Raw genomic sequence first — 11,289 nt, 5'->3', positions numbered from 1 at the left:
GCGCCACCATGCCCAGCTAATTTTTTGTATTTTTAGTAGAGACGGGGTTTCACCATGTTGACCAGGATGGTCTCGATCTCTTGACCTTGTGATCCACACGCCTCGGCCTCCCAAAGTGCTGGGATTACAGGCGTGAGCCACCGCGCCCGGCTTAATTCTTATTTTTAATTTTTTTAGAGACAGGGTCTCACTCTGTCACCCATAGCTCACTGCAGCCTCGGGCTCCTGGGCTCAAGTGATCCTCCCTCCTCAGCCTTCTGAGTAGCTGGGACTACAGGCTCTGGCCACCCTGCCCGGCTGATTTTTTTTGTATTTTTTTGTAGAGACAGGATTTCGCCATATTGCCCAGGCTGGTTTTGAACTCCTGAGCTCAAGCGCTCTTCCCACCCTCAAGTGGTCTTCCTGCCTCTGGCCTCCCAAAGTGCTGGTATTGCAGGTGTGAGCCACTGCACCCGGCCTGTTTAGACCCTAGATCCAGACCATCCGGGTCTGAATCTCTGAACTGACCTCATGGGACTATTCCAAACATTTAAAGATATGTAATATACATAATGCAGTCTGTACTTTATATATACTTAAGTAAATATATATAATATAAAAAATATATATTATATATCTAAATATTATTTGTATGTATTTTATATATAATAAATATGTATTATATTAAAATGCCTGTTTTATAGAGACACATATGTCCATATATATATATATATAAAACAATAGGCTTTTTTTTTCTTTAGACTCGCTCTGTCGCCCAGGCTGGAGTGCAGTGGTGCAATCTAGGCTCCCTGCAGCCACTGCCTGGTGGGTTCAAGCAATTCTGTCTCAGCCTCCTGAGTAGCTGGGATTACACGCACCCGCCACCACAACCAGCTAATTTTTGTATTTTTTAGTAGAGATTTCACCATGTTAGCCAGGATGGTCTCAATCTCCTGACTTCATGATCTACACGCCTCGGCCTCCCAAAGTGCTGGGATTACAGGTGTGAGCCACCGTGCCCAGCCAGGCATTTATAAATCTTGGCTGTTGTTACTGCTCTGCATGTGTTCATTTATCCTTCAACATGCACCCAGCCCTCCTCAGAGTGAGGAGATTCTGCACTTTCCTGCTCAAGCCTCCTGTCCAGGCAGTGGGCGGATGGAACAGAGGCTGGGAGAGAATGTCACCTGGCAAGCTGTGGGGCCCTGAGGAGCTGCTGAGGCCAAGGCCAGGAAGGCTGGCTCCCTAGGATTTACACCATGATGGAGCGCCCATTCCACCTGCAACCTGTCCCCCCATCCCCACTTTGAGTGCCAGCTCTAATACAGGACCAACCCCGTGTGGCCAGAGCACATCCTCCAGCCCTGGTTACGGGGGAGTCCTAGTCCCCAGCACATAGGGAATTTCTAAGGGTTGGGGTGGGCTGGGTGGCAGGAGGTGATTCTGTTCCCCGTTTCCTCACTGCAGGCTGCCTGAAGAGGTACAGGGACCCTTGCTCTGGGCCACCAGCCCCACAGTGGAGGCTGCAGGGATGGTGCTTCTAGGTGCTGAGTGAGAAACTGGGAAGTGACTCTTGGGGATGGAAAACCCCACCTCCTGACCAGGAGTCTGGGAAATCACCTGGTTTCCACATGTTTCTATGACACGGGCCACACTGAAGGTGTGGCTGGTATGACCCACAGCCTTAACTCTGCAGAGAGGGTCAGACGCTGGACAGGCATGCAGAATTCTTCTGGCCCTTACAAGAATTATCTAGGAGCAGCTCTGAGGACTCCCTGATCCCTAAGAGAGAGCCGAAGGCAGGAGGGAGATGTCACCTGGTGGAAGCAAGGGACAATAGTTCTCTCTAGTTGTCCCCCACACACCTCAAGCCCAGTGGGTCTAACTGACTCCCCCCGCAGCCGGCTCCCCCTGCCAGTTTCCCCACCCCAGCGATCCCAATGAACGGCACATCACCTCCTGAAGGCAGAGCTCCTCCCTGGCCTAGGTCCTGTCCTGAGAGCAGATTCAAGCTCCAGTGTTTGCAGCACGGCACTTCTCCCCTGCTCCAGGCCAGCCCAGGCTTGAGGGCAGGGGACTTCTCTCTGAACTCTGCCAAGTGCAGTTCTTGACTGCTAGAGGGTCAGGCCCAGGCGTGAGGGTTTGGGAAGGAAAGGACACAGTGTTCCATGGCAGCCGAAGTTGTCGCCCAGCTGGCATTGGGGCCTTGGGGGACAGTTTCCAGCTCATTCTCTCTGGGGCTCTTGTGCAGGTTTCTTGGACACTTTCTTATTGACTCCACTGGCCATGGCTCCCCAGCACCGGAAACGCCGGCACCTCCTGCTGGCCACAATTCACCACCTCCCCTTCAGCTCCCGCAGGGTGGAGTCCTCCTGTACAGCAAGCTTCTTCTGCTGAGGCCACCTCCCTTACTAGGAAGTACTTTGGGATGGAGATGGCCAGGCTGGCCTCCTCCCTGGGGTCCATGGTTGCCCTGCCCTTTGCTGCACACCTATAGCAGCCCAGCTCACTCTCCATGCAGCCTGGCTCGCTCCAGCAATGCCAGCTCAGGCCCATCCAGCCACAGGCTCCTTTATTGAGCACCTATCGCATACCAGCCCTGGAGTGCAGGGGACTCAGCAGTGGACAAAATAGACAAGAATCTCCCATCTGCATTACGGTCCTTCAACTCCTGGGATATGAAGTTCCCAGATGGGTTCCTCGCATCCCCTCCTGCTTGTAGCCCAAGATAAGAGGAAGTACCCTCTCCTCTCTAAAGGGCAGCAGGGAGCACTCAGCACAATGGTGACTCCTTCCCCCAAATCCTCTCTCTTAGCTTCTCCAACCCCTCATCTTTTTTAGGCTGGGGGTGCCGATGGCCAGTTCTGGCCAAAGCACTTCGTATCTCCATTTGACCTGCACATGTGGTCCGGGACTTTCTCTTCAAGGTCAGGGATGGATCTTGACACTCATCATATTGTACCTGCCACTGGGAAACCTGGTAAAGCTCAGTGCCAGCAGAGGCAGTGTGGAGGGCCTGGACCCCTTCCTTCTGCCCCATAGCCCAGCCCTGGCTCTACCTCTCACCCATGATGCCCTGGGCCTCCCGATGAGGCACTGGCCTTTGGGCTCTGTTCCCACATCTGCTTCTCCATGCAGTGGTCAGGCCACGCCCAGGCCTGCAAAGCATCGTGCCCTCATACCACTCTCCTGGCCCAGGAATTCTCAACGCCGAGGTCATTTTGCCCCCTCTCCCATCCCAGCACACTTGGCAATGTCTGGAGACATTTTGGGTGGTCACAGCCGCAGGGCGCAGGGAGAGGTGCTGCTGGGACCTGGTGGGTAGAGGCCAGGGATTCTGCCGAACGCCCCGCAGCGCTCAGAACAGCTCCTCACAGAGAATTCTCCAGCCCAAATTGTCCAGAACGCCAAGGTTGAGAAGCAGCCTAACCCCTAACTCCCCACGGCCTTCAGAACTGAGTTCAGCCTCCTCCACAAGACACTGAAGGCCTCCATGTCCTGGCCCAGCAGCCTGCCCGGCAGATCCCCCCATGACCCTAGCTCCACACGCTAACTTCTTGGGCATCCGGGGCAACCCTGAGCTCCCACCTCCATGCCTTTGTCCAAGCGGGTTCCTCGGCCTGAGGGGTCTTTTCCTCTTTGTTTGCTTGGTGATCACCTACTTCTCCTTCCAGTCACAGCCCCACTCCTTGCTCTTCTGCGAAACCACCCTTGACCACACCCCACCCAGCAAGCCGAGCAGGGTAACATGATGTATCTACAGACTGTTAGCAAAACACTCACTCCGGTATTAGTAGCTTACATGGCCCTGGCCTCTCTTAGTAATTATGATACTAGCGGTTATGGAAAGATGTTTTACACACGCTGCCTTGCACCAGGTGAGGAGCAAGCTTTATGGTATGCTTATCTGGCTAGTACGGGGTACAGTGGGTTCAGACCGGGTTTGGTGGCCTCTCCATGGCCAAGGAGCTCTGAGCACGGCTGCCCCTCACACTGCTGGACTGTGTGATACCCGAGGGTAGGGGACTTGCCTTGTTCCCCTCTATCTCCCTTGATTGAGCCCCTTCTTGTGCATCTCCTGTGTGTTCTGGCCCCGGACATACCTAACAGGAGGAGCCTGATAAAGTTGAAATGAACAAGGACGGAATACAGGACGAACGGTACGCAGGAGGTGATGAAGAGATGAAAACCTGAGTGAATGAATGAGTACATGGATATCCAGGTCCAGGCTCAGGAGCCCAGTCCAGCCCCATCGCTCCCAGGCCCTACGTGCCCAACCCAGACTCCCAAGTCATGCATCTGGTAGGCTCCCAGCCCCACAGTGCAGAAAAGTCCCCATTTGCTCCTTGTTGACAAAACACAGACTTCCAGCAGAGATGGGACTGTGGCCTTCAGGTCCCCAACTCAGGGGTGGCATGTGCTGAATCTGAATTCTTGGCCGGTTGCTCCCTGGAGTCTTTTCTCACTTCCTAGCTCAGTCTACAGCCCTCAGAGGGCCTCCTGCCATCTCCCACCCCAACAGGTTGATGACTGCACTTCTGCAAGTGAGGGTGGAAGAAGGCGGGGCTGCGGCAGGCCACGTGTGCGAGGACACCTAGTCTGTCAACTGACAGTTATTGAACACCTACTGTGTGCCTATACTGATGGTTATTGAACACCTACTGTGTGCCGGGCGTTCTAGTGGACCTTTTAGACGAGTGGCTTTTCAGCTTCAACCAGCATAAGAATCATCTGGAAGGCTTGTGAAACATGCCGAGTCCTGGGCCCCACGCCCATGTCTGTTGAGGGCCTGATGATCTGGCTTTTTAATGGACCCCTTGGTGTCTGAGGGGTAACTGTTGAGAAACCATACAGAGGGTTGAGGTGCAGCAGGTGTTGAGTGTGGCTGAGGGTGGTTTGGAAGGCTGAGCTGTGGTTGTGCTGGGGGGAAGGTTTCCACCGCGGAGAGGTCTCCATGCAATATTCTTTTTGGAGTGAGCGTTCAGAGCTGGCCACAAAGCCAACTCCTGACCTGGCCTCGGGGTCCCAGTGGGAATCTGTCTTGCAGGGGTGCTTGGACATCGAGAACCCTGCTCCTTCCCCACCAAGGGTGGCCAACAGCCAGGGCAAGTGGCCTTTCCCTGTCCCTCTGTCCTGCTTATCTCAGCGCCCTGAATGTGCCGGGCCAGCCCCTTGATGACTCATGTCCTAAAATCACGAACAGGAAGCAGCATTTGGTGTTAGCCACAGCCCTAAAACTGCCTGCCTCATCTGGCCCTCCCACCTGCCCTCCTCCCTTCCCTGGGGCCACATCTTGGGCTGAGCTGGCCATACCGTGCTGTGGGCTGCGGGCAGTGGACCGAGAAACACCCGCTCATGTCCCCATCTCCTTCCAAAGAAGAGCAGGGCCTGGGGGTGCAGCTCCCCCTCTCTCCCAGCACTCAAAGAGGACCACAGGCAAAGCCTTCAGGCCGCCTCCTCCCCTTGCTTCACCGAAACCTCCCTGTTCTGAGTGGCCTCTTCCCAGGACTCACCCCCAGAATCAGTCCCAGACCTTCTGGAGAAGACCCTTGGTTTCTAAACCTAGCAAGCGGGACCAGCTAAGACTCAGGAATCCCCATTCTAGCCCCCTTCCTGTGTGACCTTGAGCCAGTGCCTACCCCTCTTTGGGCTTCGGCATCCTCATCTGTAACATGAGGAGCAGATTTCAGGGGAGGCAGGCTGGTTTCACCCTATATACCAGCTCCACTTGGTGGTGGCTGCCTAGGGCTCTGTGTCGGGGACTCTGAGCCTGGATGTGGGCTCTACAAGAAAGGACTCAGGAGGGAGCAGCCAGGCACGCCTTGGGCAGGAAGGGGCTGGCCTCAGCACAAACACCTGGCCTTTGCCATCTCTGGATTAGACCTGGTGTCCTTCTTGTCCTGAGGTTGTGTAGAGTGAGGTGCAGATGTGTGGGGTGAGTGCACCAGATGTGTTTGGTGGGGCGCAGCAGGGCTAGGCTTGATTCCAAACCCCTATCTTTACTGGCACAAGGCAGGTCTTGGCTGACCCATGGGAATGACTGCCCAGGTAGATAGGTGCAGAGTTTGCCCTTTACACAGGGCCTGATGGGAAATTCTCCTGTTCATCCTACCGCAAACCAAGCTGCTGTATTTTACACCCAGCGGTATTTTTTTTTTTTTTTTTTTTTTTGAGACAGGGTCTCACTTTGCCACCCACAGTGGAGTGCAGTGGTGCAATCATAGCACCCTGCAGCCTCGACCTCCCAGGCTCAAATGATCTTCCCGCCTCAGCCTCCTGAGTAGCTGGGACCACAGGCACGTGCCACCATGCCTGGCTAACGGTTGCGTTTTCTATGGAGACAGGGTTTCGCCATGTTACCCAGGCTGGTGGTGATCTCCTAGACCCAAGTGATCCTCCCACTTCTGCCTTCCAAAGTGCTAGGATTACAGGAGTTAGCCCATGCCCAGCCTTTTTATTTTATATTTTATTTTATTTGAGACAGAGTCTTGCTCTCTTGCCCAGGCTGGAGTGCAATGGCGTGATCTCAGGTCACTGCAAACTCCGCCTCCGAGGTTCAAGGGATTTTCCTGCCTCAATCTCCTGAGTAGCTGAGATTACAGGCACACACCACAACATCCAGCTAATTTCTGTATTTTTAGTAGAGACGGGGTTTCATCATGTTGGTCGGGGCGGGTCTTGAACTCCTAATCTCAGGTGATCTGCCTGTCTCAGCCTCCCAAAGTGCTGGGATTACAGGCGTGAGCCACGGTGCCAGGCCATCAATTAGATATTACAAAAAAAAAAAAAAAAAAAAAAAAAGTAGGCTGCCAGTAAACATTTGTTGAATTATTTTGTGCTTCAAATCCTTTTATTTTATAATTCAAATGGAAGTCCTTCAGACCCGGCCCCAGTGTTAGTGCCCTTGATTCTGCCCCAAAAACAGCAATGCCTCTGGGTTTGTTGTGTTTCTCTCCAGTGAGTTTTCCGCTTCCACGTACCAATGCAGAGTATTTTTCTAGACGCACGGGTCTACATCTACACAAACAGTAGAACGCCAGGTGACCCGCCCCGCACCTTGCTTTTTTCCCCTCGGCTGTGTTTCTGAGAACTTTCCATATTGATGAGTTGATCTGCTTATTGTTTCTACCTGCTGCTGCCAGGTGCTGCGCCCATGCCTGCCTCACACCTGCTGCCCGCTGCGCTGGAATGGGCCTTTGGGGTGTTTGTACTCTGGCTCTGCTGCACACACAGATGTGCATTCCTGCATCTGTCTCCTGAGGCCCAAGGTGAACGTCTCTCAAGGTCATAAACCTGGAAAGTAAAACTGCTGGGCAGCGGCAGGCCGTGGGTTTGCATGCTTTCATTTTCACCGGGCCCTGCCAAATTCTTCTCCCGGGAGGCTGAGCCCCTGGACACTCTTGCCAGCAGCCAGCAGTGATTCCTGGTGCCAGCAGCAGCATCTGCAGCAGAGCAGGGTGTTTGCTCTTGTGAGTGGGTTTCCCTTTACAGCCCTTTGTATTTTCAAAGGGCTTTCAATACTCCCATCTTTCAGCCTCACCCTGGCCCTACCAAGCGAGTATTACCTTCTCCAGGATCCTGGTCTCTCTACCTCTAACTTCCAACCTGTAACACCTCCAAACCCACTCTCTGTCCCCCTTTTCCCGCCTCCACTTTGAAAACCCCCACCCCTCCAAAGCCTCCCCATCTCACTGGTCTCTCCAAGGAGTAGCTGGACCACAAATCTCTAGACAAAGACTCAAAGACAAGCAACAGCTGCCTTCCCCTCATATATTCTACAAACTCTGGGCTCAGTTTCCCCGCTGCCCCGAGTTCCCCTCTTTTCCTCCATCTTTTCACAAGCAAGGCCACTCTGGCCTGGGGAGGAACGTGACTGCCCTCATGTAGTCCCTCCTCTTCCCCGCCTTCCTCGTTTTTGTCAATAATCCCTCGGTATTTCAAAATTTTGTGGTGTGTCTGAATGGAATCTTTTTTTTTTTTTTTTTTTTTTTTTTGCGTAACTCCTCTCTCATATTTTGGACCTCAGGTACGGAGGGCTGAATCATACTGCGCAGATCTTGCTGTACAAGGTTCCTCTCTGGCTTGACTTTTTTCCTCAATCCCTGTTCCCATCCTCCTCCACGCCTCTCCAACAATTGATGCGTCCTTATAAAACACGGGGTGGTGGTGTTTGCAAATGTTTGAATTTCTCTGGTGTGGGACTGCTGGATCGGGGAGCGTTTGTGTACCTATTTCACTATCACTGCCGGAAATTTCTCCAGGACTGAGTTCTTGATGTAGAAGCTGGTTTTTCAAAAAGGAAGAAAGAAAAGACATTTCTCCAAGATGACCACCCCAGTGATGCCTCCACTAGGAGGACTACAGAGTTTCTATCACTCTCTGCCCCCAAGCCCGCCCTTAGCCAGTGTTGCCGATGTGATGGGTATAAAGTAGAAGCCACGTTATTTCATTCGCATTTCTCTGAATATCCGTGGGTTTGAGCACCTCTTCATTACTTGTTAGTCATTTGGGTTTCCCCTTCTGTGAACTGCCTATTCACATCCTTTGACCATATTTCTACTATTTCCTGTCTTTTTCTTGTAGCTTTGCAATAATTCTCTGCATACTCTAGTTATCAATCCCTTGTCATTTTTGGCTATCACAAATACTTCCTCTGCTCTGTCGCCTATCTGGTATTCTTGTTTATGGTATCCTTTATTGTTGGCAAAAACTCCTTAATTTTAATGCAGTGGAATCCATCAGTGTTTTGCCATTTGAATCGCATTTGATTTCCCTGCTTCTGGGTAATGAAAGATAATAAATTGGGAAGCTGACGCGGGTGGATCACGTGGTCAAGAGATCGAGACCAGCCTGGCCAACATGGTGAAACCCCCATCTTTACCAAAAATACAAAAATTAGCTGGGCTTGGTGGCACATGCCTGTAATCCCAGCTACTCTGGAGGCTGAGGCAGAAGAATCGCTTGAACCCAGGAGGCGGAGGTCGCAGTGAGCTGAGATTGCACCACTGTACTCCAGCCTGGCAACAGAGCGAGACTCCATCTCAAAAAAAAAAAAAAAGTAGAAAAGAAAATAAAATACAGAAAAGTATCTTCATTACCTGTAGGTAGGGCTACTCATAGGTTCATTAACTTTGTAATTTTCCGTCTCACGCCTTTGTCTTTAATGCACTGGGACTGCATATGGAGTATGAGGTCTGGAGACCAACCTTTATTTCCCTCATAAAGTAATTGAGTTTCCCCTAAACTATCAGCCAAATAGTCTGTCCTTTCATTCTTTTGTTTTTTTTTTTTTTTGAGATGGAGTCTCACTCTTGTCGCCCAGGCTGGAGTGCAGTGGCATAGTCTCAGCTCACTGCAACCTCAGCCTCCTGGGTTCAAATGATTCTCCTGCCTCAGCCTCCTGAGTAGCTGGGATTACAGGTGACTGCCACCACACCTGGCTAATTTTTCTTGTACTTGTAGAAGAGTTGGGGTTTCACCATGTTAGTCTCGAACTCCTGACCTCAGGTGATCCGCCCACCTCAGCATCCCAAAGTGCTGGGATTACAGGCGTGAGCCACCATGCCTAGCCATTTCTTTATTCTTTAACATAAATACCTGGGTCTGTCACTGAAGAGTCTATTCTTTTTTTTTTATTTTTATTTTTTGAGATGGGATCTTACTCTGTCGCCCAGGCTGGAGTGCAGTGGCATAATCACAGCTCACTGCAACCTCTGCCTCCTAAGTCAAGCCATCCTCCCACTTCAGCCTCCGAGTAGCTGGGGCCATAGGCACACGCCACCATGTCCAGCTAATTTTTGTATCTTTCATAGAGATGGGGTCTCACTGTGTTGCCCAGACTGGTCTTGAACTCCTAGGCTCAAGCGATATATCCACACTGGCTTCCCAAAATGCTTTACAGGCGTAAACCACCATGAGTGGTCACTTTTCTATATTTTTTTTCCACTAGCTTTGTAATTTTCCATCTCACATCCAGGTCTTTAATACATCACGATTGCATACAGGTTGTAAGGTTTAGGGAGCGACCTTTATTTCTCTCCACAGAATAAGCCAGTCTCTCCTACCCCATCAGCCCAAGAGTCCAACCCTTCATTCTTATTTATTTATATATTTTTTTGAGACGGAATCTCGCTTAGCCACCCAGGCTTGAGTACAATGGTGCATTCTCGGCTCACTACAACCTCTGCCTCTCAGGTTCAAGAGATTCTCCAGCCTCAGCCTCCCGAGTAGCTGGGATTACAGGCATGCGCCACCACGTCTGGCCAATTTTTTTGTATTTTTAGTAGAGACAGGTTTTCACCACATTGAACAGGCTGGTCTTGAACTCCTGACCTCAGGTAATCTGCCCACATTGGCCTCCCAAAGTGCTGGGATTACAGGCGTGCGCCACCACGCCCGGCCTACCCCTTCATTATCGTAAGTACCTGGGTCTATCGCTGAACGATCTATTCTGTTCCATCGGCCTTTTGTTCCTGGGCTAGTTTCACGTGGTTTTTACTATTACAGCTTTAGAGAATGTTTAGTATTTGGTAGAGTGAATTTTCCTTGTTTCCTCTGATTTTTCAAAATGGACTGAATTATATATGGCTTTTTACTGTTCCGCACACATTTTTAAATCCATGTGTCAAGTTCCTCAGACTCCAGCTATGATTTGAGATTTCACTGGGTTGCTAGGTGAATTGGGAAGGGAATTGACATCTCTGCAACATTAAGTTATCCCGTCCGTGAACATGGCACACTCCTCATCTCTTCAGAGCTTCTCCGTGTCTTTTAGTAGTTTGCACTTTTCTCTGGGTGTTTGGGTGTGGCAGGGTTGAAAGGTGTCAGTGCCTGTCCCTAACTCATCACCTCCCTACCTGAGCCCCCATTTGACATTCTCTCTAACTCTAGGCGAGCCCAGTGGTAGGGCCTAATCATTCTATTTCATAGACCACTTTAAGCAACTCACCCCACTCCACACAGCCAGCAGGGTGCAGACACAGAATACAGGACACATCTCTCTACAGCAGATCTCATTATAGCCAGGCGCCGTGGCTCATGCCTGTAATACCAGCACTTTGGGAGATCAACGTGGGCAGATCACAAGGTCAGGAGTTCAAGACCAGTCTGGCCAACATAGTGAAACCCCATCTCTACTAAAAATACAAAAAATTAGCTGGGTGTGTTGGTGTGCCTATAATCCCAGCTACTCAGGAGGCTGAGGCAGGAGAATCGCGTGAACCCGGGAGGCAGAGGTTGCAGTGAGTGGAGATCGCACTATTGCAGTCCAGCGTGGGTGACAGGGCGAGACTCTGTCTCAAAAAAAAAAAA

At 51.3% G+C, this 11,289-nt stretch overlaps 1 protein-coding gene across 1 annotated transcript in view; it reads right to left on the bottom strand.

The window, feature by feature from the left end:
• Positions 1–3,638, bottom strand: part of TNFRSF1B (TNF receptor superfamily member 1B) — a 44,603-nt gene extending 40,965 nt beyond the window's left edge. Inside the window, exon 1 of the mRNA XM_037729849.1 lies at positions 3,568–3,638. Coding sequence (XP_037585777.1) covers positions 3,568–3,573 — 6 coding nt within the window. The 5' untranslated portion in view covers positions 3,574–3,638. The remainder of the gene's footprint in view (positions 1–3,567) is intronic.
• Between the last annotated feature and the right edge of the window lie 7,651 nt (positions 3,639–11,289).

This window comes from Cebus imitator, unplaced genomic scaffold (assembly GCF_001604975.1).
Source record: "Cebus imitator isolate Cc_AM_T3 unplaced genomic scaffold, Cebus_imitator-1.0 Scaffold15, whole genome shotgun sequence".
Lineage (NCBI taxonomy): Eukaryota > Metazoa > Chordata > Mammalia > Primates > Cebidae > Cebus > Cebus imitator.
Note: the sequence above shows the minus strand (reverse complement) of the source record. Positions and strands in the feature narration are given on the sequence as shown.